This window comes from Tursiops truncatus, chromosome 4 (genome assembly GCF_011762595.2).
Source record: "Tursiops truncatus isolate mTurTru1 chromosome 4, mTurTru1.mat.Y, whole genome shotgun sequence".
In the NCBI taxonomy this organism is placed as follows: domain Eukaryota; kingdom Metazoa; phylum Chordata; class Mammalia; order Artiodactyla; family Delphinidae; genus Tursiops; species Tursiops truncatus.
In genome coordinates, this window is record NC_047037.1 from 138,136,066 (window position 1) to 138,155,520 (window position 19,455).

The 19,455-nt window shown below is 47.3% G+C and overlaps 1 protein-coding gene across 4 annotated transcripts; it reads left to right on the forward strand.

The window, feature by feature from the left end:
• Positions 1 to 256: 256 nt before the first annotated feature.
• On the forward strand, positions 257 to 14,983 carry GET1 (guided entry of tail-anchored proteins factor 1). Of its 4 annotated transcripts, none has more exons than XM_033856090.2 (5): positions 259 to 430; positions 9,521 to 9,686; positions 10,788 to 10,889; positions 12,153 to 12,267; positions 14,044 to 14,983. In XM_033856090.2, the coding sequence occupies exons 1-5, from the start codon at positions 329 to 331 to the stop codon at positions 14,078 to 14,080; spliced, it is 522 nt and encodes a 173-aa protein (XP_033711981.1). In that variant the 5' UTR covers positions 259 to 328; the 3' UTR covers positions 14,081 to 14,983. The 4 variants fall into 4 exon arrangements, with proteins under 4 accessions (XP_033711982.1, XP_033711981.1, XP_019778167.1 ...); XM_019922608.3 differs by having other exon boundaries at positions 10,822 to 10,889; positions 12,398 to 14,124; XM_004319216.4 differs by having other exon boundaries at positions 263 to 430; positions 10,822 to 10,889.
• The last annotated feature ends 4,472 nt before the right edge of the window (positions 14,984 to 19,455 follow it).

Consider the following 19,455-nt stretch of genomic DNA (forward strand, 5'->3'; position numbering starts at 1 on the left):
TTAAAGAAAGTATTAATTACATAACCACACAAGTGGTTTGCAGATACAACAAAACCAGAGACATGGTGGAGGCCGAATCTGGAAAACAGGTTCCGCGGGATGGTGGGGCGGGTGCGAGAAGTCTACGGAAGCCGGGAAGGCCAAGGGCAAGGCTGGCGTTAACCAGAGCGCGGAGCAAGAGACGGCCCCGCCTCCCCGCGTGCGGCGCAGTGCGCAGGCGCGGCGGCGCCCCTCTGCGGGCCGCTGGGCTCACTGCGCACGCGCGGCCTCCGGCTTGGTCCCAGGTGGAGCTGATTTAGCCGAGCTGGCGCCGCCGTGAGCCTCCGAGATGAGCGCGGCCGAGGCCGACCGCTGGGCTTGGCTGCTGGTGCTCAGCTTCGTGTTTGGGTGCAATGTACTCAGGATCCTCCTCCCGTCCTTCTCCTCCTTCGTAAGTGGCTATCTGGCCTTCCAGGGGCCGGTGGGGTTGCCGCCCCAGCGTGCCGTAGACACGGGTCTCAAACTGGCCGCCCGACGGCCGGATTCGGCCTGCAGAGGCGTCTTGGTTGGGCCGTTCTGTGTTTTAAGATGTTTTTGAGTGAGTTGCTAATGTCAAGTCGCAACGCTTTACCCCCATATCCGGTTTTCTGGATTCTTGGGGAGAAAAAAAAAATGCCTGATAACGCTTGGCCACGTTTTCGCGTGGCAGCGGTCTGGAGTTCTCAGTGCCCTTCTGCCAGCCGCACTCATTTCCATTATTCTCTGGTTCCTGGGGGCGTCGAGCAGCCTCAGGCTGCTGGGGTGGGGGCGTGGGGAGGGCCAGTGCCTGCAGCACGGCGTCCGGGGCTCCGGGAAGTCTCGCCTTCTCGCGTGCAGTGCAGCTGTGCAGGGTCCCTGGGGACGGGTCTCAGGATGCAGGGGCCCCCATTCTTGGGGAGGGAGGGGTTGGAGACAGTGTAGACTTAGAATCCCAGTGCTCTGTGATGTTTCCTATACCCAGAGGAGCGACGGGCACTTGGGAGCACTCTCTGCGGGGCGTTTTGTCCATCATGAGTAATTTCCTCGTGTCCAGTCGCCACGGTTGCCGTGACTGTCATGCCATCTTCCTGTACCTCCCAGAGGAGGTGTGTTTGACTCAGAGTCTAGTAGTTGTCCTAAGACATCCAGCTAGTAATTGCTGGGTTGGAGGTTTGATCCTTGGTGTGTGATTCTCCGAGGTCTGCCCCTCTGCCTGTTGGAGCGTGAATAGGGGGTTTGGTGGCATATTTGATGGGAGGTGCGTGTGGAGAAGGTGAGGAGCTGTTCTCCGCGGAAGGGCGCCCTCTGTAGGCCGACAGTGGGAGTGAGGGGCTGTCTGACTTAGGCCGAGACTCAAAGATGGGGTGCACACACTATACCAGTGTCCTGGGAACTCAGTTCTGCTTTTCTCTCCTGGTATAAATTGGTGGTGGTGGTGGGGTATATGAGACTAGACAGGGTTTCTACTTCTTTTTGTTCTACTCTACTGGTATCCATCGGGTGCCTGTTTTGTGTAAAACTCTATTCTAGGACCTTATCACCCAAGTTGTTCTGAGGCAATTCTCTCTTAATCCCATCCCCTGTTGGGAATCTTTCCTGATGCTTCCTTGTCTTTAAGATGGTGTCCGAAGTACTCAGCATTGCATAAAAGACCCTTGAAGAGTAGGCCCCAGCCCACTTTTCTTTTTTCTTACTTTTTAAAAATTGTGGTAAAATATACATAACATAAAATTTACCATTTTAACCATTTTTAGGTGTATAGTTCAGTGGTATTGAGTACATTCACATTGTTGTGCAACTGTTCATCACCCTTCGTCTCCAGAACTGCAGCTTCCTAAACTGAGACTCTGTCCCGAGTAAACACGGGGCGTTATCCGCATGCCCCTTCCCCCAGTCCCTGGCAACCACCATTTTACTTTCCGTCTCTATGAATCTGACTATTCTAGGCACCTCATGTAAGTGAAATCGTATAATATTTGTCCTTTTATGCCTGGCTTACTTCACTCAGCATCATGTCCTTAGGGTTCATCCCTGTTGCAGCCTGTGTTAGCATTTCTGTCCTTCATAAGGCTGAATAATATTCCACGGTATGTATATACCACATTTTGTTTGTTCATTCATCTTTTGATGGACATTTGGATTGTTTCTGCCTTTTGGCCATTGTGAATAATGCTGCTAGAACGTTCGTGTACGAGTGTTTATTCAAATCTCTGCTTTCAGTTCTTTTGGGTAAATACCCAGAAGTGGAATTGCTGGATCATATGGTAATTCTGTTTTTAATCTTTTTGAGAAACTGCTGTACTGTGTTCCACAGTGGCTGCATCATGTACATTCTCACCAGCAATGCACAAGTGTTCCAGTTTCTCCACATTCTCCAACACTTGTTATTTTTAGTTATTATTTTTCCTTTTTGGATAATAGCCATCCTAATGGATGCAAAGTGGCTTCTCTTTGTGGTTTTGATTTGCATTTTCCTAATGATTAGTGATGTTGAACATTTCATTTGCTTATTGGCCATCTGTATATCTTTGAAAAACAGTCTATTCAGGTCTGTGGCCCCTTTTCTAATGGGGCTGCAGGCGCTCTCCCTAGGGGAAGGGCACTCTGGAGGCCCACATCGAGTGTGAGTGGCTGCGTTTTTGTGGTTAAGTTAGGAGTTCTCTATATAGTCTGGATATTAGCTCCTTATCAGATACATGATTTGCAAACATCTTCTCCCATTCTGTGGGTTGCCTGCCCATCTTACATGCAGTATCACTTCGATTCCTCCTGTGTACCCCATCTCATTTCACCTTATATTGGAACCGCACACACAAAACTAACCTCAATTGCTGAAAGAGGCTGTGTTGGTTTTGTATTCCTCTGTGAATTGTTCCTAGTTTCTCATAAGCTGAAGGGGAAGGAGGAGAGTGTTTGGGATATGGCAGTGGCTGTAAATAAGAACTGTCATCACCTCTGGCTCCTTCACCAAACCTGTGCCCTGCAGCTAGCACTCTCTCATAAGAAGTTACTGCTGCAGTCTACACATGCACCAGGTTTGTGCCTTATCAGGGTGGCTGTTTGTCGTTCAGGTGAATGAACACTGGGTTTGTCCTTGGACCTGTGTCACGTCCTTTGCTGCATCCTACCGGCTGTGTAACCTCTCTAACCTCCAACCAGTTAGCCTTCTTACACCCGTTTTCCCTTGGTTGTAACACTGTCAGAATTGTTAGCCAGGTTCAGAAGGATAACATTATCCTAGCAGAGTACAGTTGCTGGTGTTCAAACAGGGAAAAGTAATAAAGAGATATGGTTTGTGTTGAGGGTCAGTGAAAAGCTGTAAGGAACGCGCTGGTCCCGTGTAGGGTAAAATGCTGCTGCTTCTCGACCGTTACAGGCTGCCCCATCACAGGCGCTGATCTGAGGATGCACGTGGGAAAGACTCCAGTGAGGATCAGTTTGACTGGGAACGGGCCATGCCCCCTGCACCTCAGACTGTAGCCTTCCTTCCAGGGTTTCCGAAGCTTCTTCCCTTCAGCCAGAGCAGGGAAGGGGCGCACCTTCCCATTAGTCAGGAGAGGCCCTTTGAGGAAGTCTCTCAAGTTCAAGAAGTCCTCTCCCAGCAGAGTGCTGCAAGGTCCTGGGATGGGACCTCAGCCAAATACTGGGGTGGGGGCTGGGTGCCTGGATAAGGACGCCCAATCCTCGGTGTTGACTTGGTTAGAATTTTCCTGCGAGTTCTTTCATGTTTCCTTTCCAGCCACAGGATGCATTTGCGATCCAGCACAACCAAAGGCGGAGGCAGAGGGGACAAAGACCACCCTGCGGAGCGCCCCCCTCCGTGGCCGGAGGCGCGCTGTGCAGGCGCCCCGGGCCCCAGGACTGGCGTGGCCGAGGGCGGGGGGAGCTCCTAGTTAGCCATGTGCCCTGCTCAGGCGTGCCAGGGCCTTTGCGCTGGAGGGCGGCCTGCGGGTTGCGGAGAGATGCGTGCCCTGCGCAGGCGCCCCAGGACCTACGCGCGGGAGGGCTGCCTGCGGGTCCCCGAGAGCCGCGTGCGGTGCTCAGGCGCCAGGGGCCCCTTCCTCACAGACCTCCCTGCTTTGCAGACCTTGAGCATGGGTGCAGCGCAGGCTGTCCTCTGGGACTTGGTGTGTGGGACTGGCCGCCACTTTTGTGTTTGACAACTTCAAAATCACTTAACTTGCTGGTCTAAAAAGGGGCCGTTTCCCTTTTCTCTTTAGGGGCCTGGGCCACTGAGGTGAGGGGTGGACACTGCAGGGCCTGCCGCTGAGGGCCTTGCTGAGACCCTCCCCGTTTCCAGGGAGCACGGTCGCCTAGAGAGTTCTTGCTGTGGACCAGCATGAGCCCCAAGTGCTGTTTGAGGGGGTGACAGAGGCGGCGAGGGGGGTTGAGTGCGCACGAGCAGGTGCGGCCTGGCGGATGCGGACTCCCCCGTGCCGGGGACCAGGGCTGCGAGGAGTGGGCCCGACTTGGCCGGTCCTGGCTGAGGGGCATGTGGGGTTGTTCTGGGCCTTGGGCCCTTCCCGGGGTGAGGGGTCTCCCTGCGGTGTTAGGGACACGCCTGAGCCGCCATTCCCAGGGATGCCTGCTGTGTTCCGGGAGGGAGGAGCCTTTGGGCTGTAAATGTCGTCGGGCACGATTTTCAGATGGGACTGGTCCAGAGAGTTGCCAGCCATTGAGTGGGGGAGTGAGGATTTGAACAACCCCAGTGCCACCGCAAGTCCTGGCATTTTGTTGGCAGAGGGAGTGTCCAACTTGGACAGGATCAGAGGGTGACTGAGGAGGACACTGTGATCTCACACAGGCAGAGGGCCAGCGTCTGGAGACAAGAGAAGCAAAGAATTGGTTCTGCCCTTGTTTTCTCTCCAGATTCTCCCACCGTACTTTTTTTTATGATAAGCAAATTTTGTTTGTTTGTTTGTTTGTTTATTGATTGATGGCTTGCGGGATCTCAGTTCCCTGACCAGGATTTGATCCTGGGCAGCAGGCAGTGAAAGTGCCAAGCCCTAACCACTGGACCGCTGGGGAATTCCCTCACTGATCTTTAAAAACTTATTTTCTTTTCTGCTTTAGAATTACTTGTGGACCCATCTCCAGGTCTTTGAAAAACCATACCCTACACAGTTTATCAGCTTCTGTCAAGTGGGAGATTTAATACACCTTTGAGTACATAAAAACTTCAGGGGACTTCCCTGGTGGCACAGCGGTTAAGAGACTACTGAAGCTTGTGCGCCTAGATCCTGTGCTCCACAACAGAAGAAGCCACCGCAATGAGAAGCCCGTACCCTGCAAGGAAGAGTGGCCCCCGCTCACCGCAACTAGAGAAAGCGCGCATGCAGCAACGAAGACCCAACGCAGCCCAAAAATAAAATTAAAAACCTGATAGACATTTAAAAAGAAAAGACTTAAGATATATATTTTTAAAATTTATTTATTTAATTTATTTATTTTTGGCTGCTTTGGGTCTTCGTTGCCACGCGCGGGCTTCTCATTGTGGTGGCTCCTCTTGTTGCGGAGCATGGGCTCTAAGCGTGCGGGCTCAGTAGTTGTGGTGCGCTGGCTCAGTAGTTGTGGCTCGCGGGCTCTTGAGTGCAGGCTCAGTAGTTGTGGCGCACTGGCTTAGTTGCTGCGTGGCATGTGGGATCTTCCCGGACCAGGGCTCAAACCTGTGTCCCCTGCATTGGCAGGTGGATTCTTAACCACTGTGCCACCAGGGAAGCCCCAGATGTTTATGTTTTAAAAATTAATATTGGGACTTACCTGGTGGTCCAGTGGCTAGGGCTCCGTGCTCCCAGTGTAGGGGTCCCAGGTTCGATCCCTGGTTGGGGAACTGGATCCCACATGCCGCAACTAAGACCTGGTGCAGCCAAATAAATAAATATTAAAAAAATTAATATTAAGAATATTTAAAAAATTCAAATCTCCTTAAATCTTACATTTCAATTCATAATTCTAGTATATTTTAACAGTTATTTGTAAGGAGGTCTTGGATTAATGTTGGTACCTATTTGCAACTTAAACACTTCCAAATTTGCTTTTTTTGTACTTGTAGATGTAATATATTCATTTTTTCTTCAAGCGCTGCATTTCCTAATTTTAACCACAAATCTCTTCAGTTCCCCTCAAGTTTATTCTCCTGTCCTCACTCACTTTCCACTCCTGAGTAACCATTTTTGGTCTTTCCAGTTTTTAATTGTTTTATGTACAGCGTACCTCGGAAATATTGTGGGTTTGGTTCCAGGCTACTGCAATAAAGTGAATATTGAAGTAAAGTGAGTCACATGCAATTTCTGGCTTCCCAGTGCATAAAAAACTTACATTTACACTAGAGTCTATTAAGTGTGCAGTAGCATAGCATTGTGTAAAAAAAGTATACATGCCTTAATTAAAAATTTGTTTATTGCTAAAAAATGCTAACCATCATCTGAGCCTTTAGTGAGTTGTAGTAGTAACATCACAGATCACTAATCAGGGAATACCCTGCTGATCCAGTGGTTAGGACTCTGCCGTTTCACCGCTGAGGGCTGGGATTCGATCCCTGGTCCAGGAACTAAGATCCCGCAAGCCCCGTGGTGTGGCCTAAAAAAAAAACAAACCACTAATCAAAGAACACCATAACAAATATAACAATAATAAAAAAGTTTGAAATATTATGAGAACTACCAGAATGTAACACAGAGACGTGAAATGAGCAAATACTGTTGGAAAAATGGTGCCAGTAAACTTGGTTGATGCAGGGTTGCTACAAGCCTTCGATTAAAAAAATCTGTGAAGCACAGCCTGTATTCTCTATAATGCTATGTACGTAATGTGTTTGCCCCTCTATTTCTTTTTTTTTTTTAATTTATTTTTGGCTGCGTTGGGTCTTTGTTGCTGTGCGAGGGCTTCTCATGTGGTGGCTTCTCTTTTTGCAGAGCATGGGCTCTAGGCGCGTGGGCTTTGGTAGTTGTGGTTCACGGGCTCAGTAGTTGTGGCTCGCGGGCTCTAGAGCGCAGGCTCAGTAGTTATGGCACATGGGCTTAGTTGCTGTGCGGCATGTGGCATCTTCCTGGACCAGGGCTCGAACCTGTGTTGCCTGCATTGGCAGGCAGATTCTTAACTGCGCCACCAGGGAAGTCCCCCCTCTATTTCTTTTTAAATCCTAGTTGTTTTTTTTTTCTGCGGTATGCGGGTCTCTCACTGTTGTGGCCTCTTCTGTTGCGGAGCACAGGCTCCGGACGCACAGGCTCAGCGGCCATGGCTCACGGGCCCAGCCGCTCCGCGGCATGTGGGATCTTCCCAGACCGGGGCACGAACCCGTGTCCCCTGCATCGGCAGGCGGGCTCTCAACCACTGCGCCACCAGGGAAGCCCTAAATCCTAGTTTTAAAAGTCAGGTTTATTGATGTGTAATTTGCATTCAGTGAAATTCACTTCTTGTACATGGGCAGTTTGATGAGTTTTGGCACACTTAATCAGGGTAACCACTGAAACAATCAAGGTAGAGAATATCTCCATCACCTCTGAAAGTCCTTTCCCCACCCTGCACCTGTTTTTTTTTAATCAAATTTTTAAAAAATACACCTTTATTTGAATTTTTGTCTGTGCCTCACTGTTTCACATGGCATTCGGGAATCTTAGTTCCCGGACCAGGGATCCAACCCACACCCCCTGCAATGGAAGCACAGAGTCTTAACCACTGGATCGCCAGGGAAGCCCCTGCCCCTGTTTCTTGATTTACAGAGTTGAAGCAGCATCTATGAATTCCTTGCTCTTTAAGATGATTCTGTGATTTTTAAAGATAATTTGGTGCATTCCTGTTTTCTGCTCTAGGGTGGATCTGGCTAGAGTGTATGTCCTTGGCCAGCTCGAACTGAAGAGTCACCCTCCTGTGCACCAGGCAGGGGGGATCAGGGGCTAGAGGAACAGACTGATTTATTGTGCACCAGCTATGTACCAGTACAGGGAAATATATTAATATAGTTTATTAATGTATCTTTATTAATATATTTTTAAGAAGGTGAAACAAACACAAATGTGCAAAAAAAGTTATACATTCATTAGAAAGAACTGGTTTTGTTTCCTGAACCATTTGAAAGTAAGTTGTCAACCCGAGTGCCCTCTTTCCCCAGTACATTAGTGTATAAACAGTGGCCTTGGCCGCAGTACAGCTGTCAGGTACAATCCTCCCGTCTCGTTCAGGGTTTCCTCGTCCCAGTGACGTCCTTTGTAGTAGAAGGACCCCAGTCAGCACCATGTATAGCACATACTTGTCATGTCTCTTCAGTCTAGAAGGAATCTTGGTCTTGCCTTGAATTGCGAGGATGACATTTCCGAATGTCGCAGGGCAGTGACTTTGCACAATGGCCTCCTGTGGACATCTTTGTCCAGTGTTTGGCGAGGATGTCACATAAAGGATGCTGTGTTCTCTTTGCATCTCACCAGGTACCATGGGCGTTGATTTGGGGAGGTACACTCATCACTCCGGGTCAGTCCCTGAGGAATTCTCAGTCCCCTACGAGGTCGCCCGTGGACCTCCCCGCGCTGGTGCGAGTGTGGTCCCCTTGCTCTCCCCTCGCTCTCCTGGGACCTTCACCTGTCCTGGTGGGTTGTTGGGCGCTACCTGGCAGCCACTGCATGTGTACCCGGGCCGCTGGCGGTGTCCTGGCCGTTGTGTGTGTCTGTGGGGGGCGTCTGGGGACGGTGCGGGCAGGTGCCGTCACACTTGGGTCCCCTCCACTGTCCAGGCGGCCAGGAGGGCTCCTGGGCCGGTCGTGTCCCACGTGGGGCCTGGCGATCAGAGGCTCCTCTTCACAAACATTTACGTCTGTTATTTCATCTGTCTGTGTATCTATGGAAAACCACGAGGTCACACCTGTGCCTCCAGGTCTCATCCAGTCCCACGGGATTCATTCTGGTTCTCTCCCGATGCATGTTTCTCACTCCCTTTTCTCACAGTGAGAAAACTGGCTCACAGTATCCTCAGTAGGTCTCCGTGACTTGCGCAATCCTTTGTAACTCGCCCTCGGCCTCCACCACCACCTCCTCTTGTCACGTGTGCCCCTCCTGCTGTGGGACCCCGACTCTCATGCCAGGCAGCCCCTCTGCGGGAATGCCCTCTTCACCTGCCACCGCTTCATCCCTGACCGCCGGCACCCCCCTTGCTCGGCCCACCTAATTTAGCACAGAATTGTACAGGAATGAGGGGCGTGCACGGTCCTTGTCACCTGAATGGAGCTCTGGGGATGGAATCGGTTTTCACCCTGTAATCACAATTTTGCAGTAAAAGTGAGGGATACATACATTTGTGCTGTAGCAGTCCGTGGGCATATCTGCAGAAGGAAAAACGTAATTGAATAAAGACTCACGGGGCGGGGTGTGGTGGGGGGGAGTTTTCGTTTCTGTGGTCGGGGGCAGCAGGACCGGGACCGGGCAGCAGAGCCTGGCCGTGGGGATAAAGGGCAGCGTGCCCAGCTGCAGGAGGCAGCAAGCGGATGGGGGAGGGGGTGGGGGAGAAGGCTGATCCCGGCTGCCACCTCCACCAGATGTCCAGGGTGCTGCAGAAGGACGTGAAGCAGGAGTCACAGATGCGAGCAGAGATCCAGGGCATGAAGCAGGAGCTCTCCACCGTCAGCATGATGGATGAGTTTGCCAGATACGCCAGGCTGGAGAGGAAGATCAACAAGATGACTGATAAGCTCAAAACTCACGGTACTGTTGTCGTGTGTAGCGTGGGAAGCTTCGTACGAGCTGCTTAACAGAGAAATCTTTATAGAAAGAGGCACGGCACATGTGCTTTGATCTTTGAGGTTCTGATGCTGACAGAGACTTTTGAGTTGTCTAGAAGAGACCCAGTAATAATAATTGTTACTTTCTCCTTATTTGCTGGTGAACCTTTGCTTTCTAAACACAGAAGCCTGGGGACTTCCCTTGTGGTCTAGTTGTTAGGACTCGGCACTTTCACTGCTGTGGTCCCGGGTTAGATCCCTGGTCCGGGAACTAAGATCCCGCAAGCCGAGAGTCATGGCCAAAAAAAAAAACACGCAACCACACAGAAACCTCTAACATCTTTGATTTTCTTCATTCTCTGTAGGTTGACATTTTCAAATTCAACACTTTTCTGAGAGAAGCCTAGAAAAATCTCATGGTGGATTCCCAGGAGCTTTTGTGAAGGCTCTAAAAAATGCCCAGCAGTGTCCTTATCCAAGTGTAGACTTCAGGCTGGGGATCAGGTCTCACTCAGCTTTATGTTGGCCACCGGTCCTAACAGTCTCCTCTGATGGATAGGAGGTCAGCTTGTGCGCTGAGAGAGTGCGTGGCTAGTAGAACATGCACAGGGGCCTGCCCAGGCCTGAGACAGACCTGACTCCCACGTACGGATTAGTGTGCTGTGTGGTCTGGGAAATCCAGGAAGAAAAAGGTAGTCCCGTTGGTAAGTGCCTCGTAAAAGAATCTCTGATTTAGATGAATAGCTTTAAGAGTTTTTAAAATTAAAGCTTCAAATCTCATAATCTGTGGGTGACTTCTAAGAAATTCTATTTTATATTTTCTAAGTGTGTGTGTGTGTGTGTGTGTGTGTATTTTGTTTGTTTGCTTTCTGGCTGTGCTGCGCAGCTTGTGGGATCCTAGCTCCCCGACCAGGGATCAAACCCAGGCCCTCGGCAGTGAGAGTGCAGAGTCCCAACCACTGGACCATCAGGGAACTCGCTTTTCTAAGTATATTGAGCAGATGTTACATACATAGTTAGAAAATAGTTTATGAGAAGAAATAACATTTCTGTGTGCTTGAATATCTTCTTCATTTTTTTTTAGGACTGATACCATTTCATCCTGTTTTTCCTTTCAGTGAAAGCACGGACAGCTCAGTTGGCCAAGATAAAATGGGTTATAAGTGTTGCTTTCTACATATTGCAAGTAAGTGTCCTATTCTGTCACCTGGGGTCATTGAAGTTGGTAACGGACTGTCCTCCAGAACCATGTGGCCCAGAATCCGGGCCTGGGAATTCTGGCTTTTCCACTTTCAGCTGCTGTGCTGTGTGGTCCTGCTAGCGTGTAACTCTGAACACTCTGTGAATTTCTATGTTAGACTAAAATGAAGCCTTTGTTTCTCTTAGTCTCTTTTAGCCTTTGTCTTTTAGAGTTGTTAAATGTTGGGATGTTTTAGCAGATGCGCTTCTCTGGAGTTCTTTCATTTTGCCTTTGTTTCAGTGCAGTGTTGGGAGCCTGGGGGTGTATGGAGTGAGAGAGCTTATTTAGACGTTGTATTTTCTAAGGGGGTCAGTGACTGTAGATATTTAGGCATTGTATTTTCTAAGGCGGTCAGTGACTGTGGCCGTTGCTTGTCACCTGGTGTGCAGACATGTAGGTGACGTGTAGATGCCTGCTCTCAGGCAGGGAACACGTCATTCTCACGTCAGTCCAAGACCTTTGATTCCCAACGTTCTTACCTGGGGGATGTTTACTTGTTCTGTTTGTGGCTGCTTCCTTCAGCCGAGGGTGTGGAAGTGCCGCTCGCACACTTAGTGGCTGCTGTAAATGGTCTCCGAGTTTCAGTCCTATGTGTGATCTTTCCTGGGGGAAAAGATTTGCGCCCAGCCCCCCCAAAGCCCAGGTGGTTTGGGTTTGTTTGAGGACATTGATCCTGAGGCGTTGTCCCTTTGGTGCGAGAGCGGTTTCACAGGGAGAGGAGTTGAGCAAGCCGCGGTCTGAGGTCCGATCGCTCGAGTGGCACGTTCAAGGCCACGAAGGGGATGGAAGACAGCTGCCCGAGCGCTGCTGGGAAAGGAGGAGAGGGCAGGCAGCGCTTCTCGTCCCGCCACTTAACCTCGCAGAGGGCTCACCTCTGCACTTGGGTGTGTGGGTGAGAGCGGTAGCTAGTTTTTCAAGGATCTGAGAGGCGTGAGGTCACTTTTGTCACTGATGAGGTGTAGTTAGCGTAAGCTGGCTGCTTAGAGGAGGTGCTCAGTGAGGAAAGAACACTTACGCTGGGGGAGACCTTGGTTACTCTATCAGCTAATTTGGTAGTGTGTATGTGCTGGCTGTGAGGACTGGATGGGTAGGGTGTGAGGTCACCGATCTGGAGAGTTTCCTTGGTTTGTTTCCATGTTTCCTCGTCTTCCGTGGTGATCGGTTGTGTGCCTGGCGGGATGTTTCCACTCACCAGCCGTGTCTTTGCAGGCTGCCCTGATGGTCACACTCATCTGGACGTACTACTCTGTCCCTGTGGCCGTGGTGCCGAGTCGGTGGATAACTCCACTAGACCGCCTGGTAGCATTTCCCACTGGAGTGGCAGGTACGCGGGCGCTGGCAGACGCGGTGGGAGAGCGTGGCCAGGTTGACCTAGGGGCGTGTGGCGGGAGGTTCGGTCAGCTGAGCTCAGCCTGACGCCCACAGTGAGAGCTCTGCGTCTCCGCCTCACACAGGGCTTGCAGCAAAGGAGCTGACGTCTAGAGGACTTACGTGTCCAGTGTCACCGAAATGTGAAGTAGCAGGGCTACAGTTCAACCCAAGCCTGCCTCCGTGATCCAAGCCCAATACCTGGGGTCTGATACCCCGTTTATTGAAACATCACCTCTGGTTCCCAAATTCTGTGACTCCTTTTCAATTCACGCTATGCTTAGCCCCTCTGCAGCATTTCCTGCTATCGGCCATTCTTTGACTTCTGAAAGAATTTCTTTTGGGTGTTAAAATTAGTACATGTCATCGTAGAATGATTAGAAATATAAGAAAAAACTTTTAAAAAGACTCAGTAGCTGTGGAGAACCGCTCTTAACATTGCAGTATATTTTTTCCAGTTTTCTTTTCTATTTATTTTTGTATGGTTAAGGTTATCTGGCACATACAATTTTTTACCCCTCTTATTATGTAAGTCTTTTTCCACATCAATAAATTTCTTCAGAGTAGAGACAGACGTGCTGCTGGGTGTGCTGAGAGGGCAGCTTAATAAATTTCTTTATTAAGGAATTTTGAATAGCTGTTCTTGATTTGGATGTGTCATAATTTACTAATTTCCCTGTTAAAGGATATTTATTTAAGTCCCCAGTTTTTGCTGTAGAGATGACGCTGCAGTACACATCCTGGTCAGCCAGTCTTTGGTTGTGATTTGTGATCACGCTGGAGGTGCATTGCTAAGTCAAAGGGATGACCGTGTCAAAGATTTCCAATTTAGCCAGGCCCCTTCCTTCCCCTCCCCCTCCCTCTTCCCGGACCCAGCCAGGATTGTTGTAGCTGGTGGCTCTCAGTGTTGCTGAGCTGAGGAGCCAGAGGCCACCCTTCCGGGCATCTTGTGGCCTCTCTTCCTGTCTCTCAGCATCAGTGGGGCAAGAAAGGTGTGGGTAAACATTCTTTCGTGCTTGTAATGCTTTGGTGGGAAGGGAAAAACAGATCATCTGACAGGGTGGTCTTACAGTCTATTAATATCATAAATAATGATGCACATCCCTCTGGCAGGAAAGATAAATTCAAATCATTGTTTGTTGTTTTGAGTAGTTCCTGCTTAGTAAAGAAGGCAGCTCTGTGAATCAGTAGAAAGTCTGTGGGCTTCCCTGGTGGCGCAGTGGTTAAGAATCTGCCTGCCAATGCAGGGGACACGGGTTCGAGCCCCGGTCTGGGAGGATCCCACGTGCCACGGAGCAGCTAAGCCCGTGCGCCACAACTACTGAGCCTGCGCTCTAGAGCCTGAGAGCCACAACTACTGAGCCCACGCTCTAGAGCCTGAGAGCCACAACTACTGAAGCCTGCGTGCCACAACTACTGAAGCCCATGCGCACCTAGAGCCCGTGCTCCGCAACAAGAGAAGCCACCGCAATGAGAAGCCCGCGCGCCGCAACGAAAGAGTAGCCCCCGCTCGCCACAACTAGAGAAAGCCTGCGTGCAGCAACGAAGACCCAGAGCAGCCCCCCCCCCAAAAAAGTGATCAATTTGAACCCAGGAAACACAAACTTGGTGTTAGCCCAACACTACTCAGAAAGGACTGAAGTGCTCTATTTCCTAAAGTCAAAGGTAGCAGAGGCAGGAAATGTGGGCGGAACTCCTGGCATGCTCTCATGTTGAATTTCTTTATTTTTAGGTGGTGTTGGAATTACCTGTTGGATTTTAGTCTGTAACAAAGTTGTGGCCATTGTGCTTCACCCTTTCAGCTGAAAAAGAAGATGAATTTGGCTACAGCACTTTCAAAAACGAATTTTCACTTAGGAGATTACAAATCTGATTTATACTGTTTTATTGTGTTGTTTATTTTTGTTTGCTTGTTTTTTTAAAAAAGGAAACACAAGCCACAGGTTAGTTGTTGTTGTTGAACGTGTTTGTTCTTGGACTTCATGTTGAGATTCTTAGAAGAATCACAGTTTTGTACATTTGTTGTGAGCCATGGAGGCCAGTCTCGTGTGTACCAGCCAGCACGGCACCAGATTTGTGATAAGAAGTGTGTGACATTATGGGCTACATGTTGTTACTTGTGATTTGCACTCTCGGCATATTTTAAAGGTCACATTGCCAACTGGAAAGTCAAACTTTTCTAATAACTTAAGTACTTTAAAGACTTTGTGCTGTTTTTAATCCAGATTAGAAAGTAACTTAATTTTAATACTACTACTAGAATTTGAAAATTTGTTTTTTAATCTCATGCAGTACTACCAGGAGAATAACACTAATTGACATTGCTTGTGCTTCTTCCTTCCTAAAATGTCATTTGTTGGGCAAGCCTTTGGATGGTGTTATCCACTTATTTGAAGCTGTTAACTTTTCATTACTGTGTTTTATAAATGTATTCATGAGCCCATAATGCATTGTTTTGTGTTTGAACTGTGTGTTTTATATTTAATGTATTTCTAATGAAGCGTATTTTTAAAGCATTTAATATTTATGCTCTGTAGAATGGAACAAACTTAAAAAACAAACTGGGAAGCCTGATTAAGTTAATTTCAACGGCTACATGTTTGCCCCGTCAAGTATAATTCTGCTCAGTATTTTTAAAAACACTTTTTTCTAATTACAATCTTGCAAGTGCTTGTGTGACTTCCTTCCTTACGGCCACTTACTTGCTACGACCGATCGGTGGCAGAGGGCCTGAAACGATCACTAAGTGGGCCACGGCCCTGTGAAGCGAACTTCTAGCATGAGTGTTTAAAAGATCACTTTTGTATCCTTGTGTTCCCTGACGGTGTGATAGTAAGTTCGTTATTATTTCTGGTAATCGAGCTGTGTAGAGACGGAGCACTGTGCTGCTTTAGTTGATGGTCACAGAGTGGGTTTTGGGTTCCCCTCATCACTCAGACTCACCCGGCCCCAGGCTGTTGCAGCTCTGGGAGAGGATGTAGAACTGGGAATACAGCTGTATTTACAGCAAACACCAGTGTCCAGCGTCCAGTCACCTCACAGGTACGTTTTAGCCACAGAGGATGAGCAGATGACCTGCCGAGGACATGATAGCAGCAGAAGGAAGCTTCGGGGTCTTGGGCCCCTTCGAGGCCACAGGCCCTACGTGATTCGTGAGCTGTGGCGTGAATGGCAGGTCACACAGTCAACAGTCGGGGGGCCAGGTACGCGCACTGTGGACCATCCTGGGATCACTAATTGGTGAAAGTCTCCCTGACAAGACCCGTATTTATCTCCTAAGGATATGTTCTTGCAATTAATACTGCAAGATTTTTGACAGATTTTACTGAGGCTAGAGGAAAAGATTTATAATTCACAGCTGTTCACTCCTTCCACATACATTAATAGTTTGTGAAGATGAAATAAGGGAAATTTAAATGTCCGTCACATTTCACATTCTTGTGGTTTTTGAAAAATGGTGTGTGTTTTTAAAGTTTTATTTATTTATTTATTTATTTATTTTTGGCTGTGCAGTGGCTTGTGGGGGATCTTAGGTCCCTGACCAGGGATCAAACCTGTGCCCTCTGCAGTGGGAAATCCCTGGTGTTTGTTTTTAAATAGGTAGTAAACGTGGCACTGAATTCAAAAGATACAGAAAGGGATGTGATGAAAGTACATCTTCTGACCTTCTACTGTCGTGTCACCCATTTTTCCACTATTACTAGTTTCTTTATGATTCTTCCCATGGTATTCCATACATTTATGAATATCGATGTACGTGCTTTTAAAAAGTAATACCTAGGGCTTCCCTGGTGGCGCAGTGGTTGAGAGTCCGCCTGCTGCGGAGTGGCTGGGCCCGTGAGCCATGGCCGCGGAGCCTGTGCGTCTGGAGCCTGTGCTCCGCAATGGGAGAGGGCACAGCAGTGAGAGGCCCGCGTACCAAAAAAAAAAAAAAAAAAAAGTAATACCTAAAAAAACCCCACAAAAACTGTTTGTTTTTTTTTTTTTTTAAATCCTACCTGGAAAGTACACAAAAGGAGTGAGGAAGCAAAGTCTCCTGTGATTCCACAGAAGTGGGACGACTGGTGTTAACATTTGTGCTTTTCCTAAAATTTTATGGATAGCTGTAGGTTTTGTGTTTCTATTTAAAATTACTGGGTATAGTTTATAGTTTCATGTGAGAATAGACATCTGTTTGATTTAAAATACATCTAAAGTGGGCTTCCCTGGTGGTGCAGTGGTTGAGAATCTGCCTGCCAGTGCAGGGGACACGGATCCGATCCCTGGTCTGGAAGACCCCACATGCCGTGGAGCAACTAAGCCCGTGCGCCACACCTACTGAGCCTGCGCTCTAGAGCCTGCGAGCCACAACTACTGAGCCCACGTGCCTAGAGTCCGTGCTCCGCAACAAGAGAAGCCACCGCAATGAGAAGCCCGCGCACCACAACAGAGTAGCCCCCGCTCACCGCAACTAGAGAAAGCCCACGCGCAGCAATGAAGACCCAGTGCAGCCAAAAATAAAATAAAATAAATAAATATATATTTAAAAAAAATACATCTAAAGCTCTCATCACGCCAATTTTGTTTGCTTTATATTTATGGTGAGTCAAGCAGGGAAATCTTTATGTACAAACCCACAGTCATTTTTGTATGGGGTTGATACAGTTCTTCTGTTGCCAGTGCAAGTGGGTGGAATGCTAGCTTAACTAGTTTCCTCTTCCCCGACCTGGCCAGACTTTGTGGCCTCCCGTGGTTTTTCTTACACATACATAGCTCTGTTTGTGTGTGGGGGCTGTGTGTGTGTGTGTGTGTGTGTGTGTGTGTGTGTGTGTGCGCGCGTGCGCGCGCATGTGTGTGGTGCGCACACTGGCCCCTCCTGTCCAATCTATTTATATTTTATTGGACCTTTAAGCCTTCTCTGACCGCTTTAGATAATAGTGATTTCTTTTTTCTTCCCTTCCTCGTCAGAACATCTTAAGTAATATCAATATGACTGCTCTGTCAACTAATTTTGTATTGACTTGTGGTGTCTATTGTGTGTTTTTATTTCTTATGTTTTAGATACTTTTGTGATAAAGGGTTTTCTGTCGATGCTGCAAGTGCCTTTAGGGCCAGAGACTGTTCCTTAGACTTTTTTATACCCCTCCCAGCGTGTTAAGTCAGTACCCAGGGATATTTAACTTGAAAAAAAACACACATAATGGTTTTCCACTAGGGCCACGTATACCTTTTACAGGGAGTACATTTTCATAGTTGGGGGGTTACCAGTTAACAGGGAAATTTTCTAGGGTGCTGTTTTCTTACAAGTCCTTCATGACAGCCTTTTGGTGGTGTCACAAGATTTAAAGCTCTGTGTGTAGTTGGTTTGCACACCATGTGGATCGCAGGGCAGACGGTTCATTTTCTCTCTGGGTTCACTATTGTTTGTGTGGGTCAGCTTTTCTGCCTGCATGTTTGGAATGTAAAGTGTATGCATCCCTCTTTCAACACTCAGGATACTGAGTCTTGCCGCTGAGTTCAATCTTTTTTTTTTTAAATTTTTAAACGTGTCACTATTTAAAAAAATTTTTTATAAATTTATTTTATTTATTTATTTTTGGCTGCATTGGGTTTTCATTACTGTTTTGGGTCTTTGTTGCTGCGGCGAGCGGGGGCTACTCTTGGTTGCAGTGCGTGGGATTCTTATTGTGGTGGCTTCTCTTGTTGCGGAGCACGGGCTTCAGTAGTTGCAGCACCGGACTCAGTAGTTGTGGCTCATGGGCTCTGGAGCACAGCCTCAGTAGCTGTGGCCCATGGGCTTAGTTGCTCCGCAGCACGTGGGATCTTCTGGACCAGGGATCGAACCTGTGTCCCCTGCATTGGCAGGCGGATTCTTAACCACTGTGCCACCAGGGAAGTCCCACATCTCTTGTTTTGAAGCTATTATAAATGGGATTGTTTTAAAATTTCATTTCAGATTGTTACAAGTGTACAGAAATTGATTTTTGTACATTGATCTTGTTTTATGTAACCTTCAGAACTCATTTAGTAATTCAACAGTTTTTTAGTGGATTCCATAGGATTTTCCATGTAAAAATCATGTAATCTGTGAATATAGGTAGTTTTACTTCTTCCTTTCCAATTAATGCCTTTTATTTCTTTTTTGCCTAATTGCTCTGGCTGGGATGTTTGGTATGATGCTGAGTAGAAATGATGAGTGTGGAATTACTGCCTTTTTCCTTATCTGGTTTGGTATCAAGGTTCTGCAAGCCTCATAAGAATGGGTTGGAGAGTGTTCCTCCTTCTATATTCTGGACTAGATTGCTTAAGATCTGAATTATTTATTCTTTGAATATATGATGAACTTGCTCGTAAAAACTTGCTTGGGTTTTCTCTTATTTTTATTGGAAGATTTTAACTACTGATTTCAGTGTCTTAATAGTGATTCTGGGGTTATTCAGTTTTATATTTCTTCTTGAGTCATATTAGGCATGTCAGGGTAGGGATTTATCCATTTCTTTTCAACTTTCAAATATATTGGGATAGAATTTTTGTAAATACTCTGTAGGTGGTGGAAAATACAAGTTTTAAAGTTTTGGGGTATGGCTTCTGTATATGTCCATTAGGTCAGGCTTACCAGTTGTCTTATTCAAATCTTTATCTTTTCTGCTGTTCTTTTATTTCCTGAGCCATCCATTACTGAGAAAGGTATATAAAAGTCTGCCGTTATGATGCAGACTTGTAGTTATGTCAATTTTGCTTTATGTTTTTAAGCTATTGTTAAATGTATGCATGTTTAGAACTCATACAGCTTCCTGGTGGATTGAACTCTTTGTTGTGTTATAGTAACCTGTGTTATCTCTAGCAATAATTTTTGCCTTCAGGTCTTTTTTTTTTTTTTTTACACCAACTTTCATTTGGATGGTATTTGCCTGGCAGACCTTTTCTCACCCTTTGACTTTCTGTATCTCAGTGGCTTAGATATGTGTATAAAGAGCACATGGCTGTATTTTAAAAATCCAATCTATATTGTCTTTTAATTAGAACATATAGCCCATTTACACTTATTGAAATTACTGATATATTTGGATTTATGTCATATTATTTTGTACTTTTATTTTTGTTTGTATTTGTTCCACTTTTCTGTTTTCTTTTTCCTCCTTATTTGTTGTTTTAGGAGAACCTA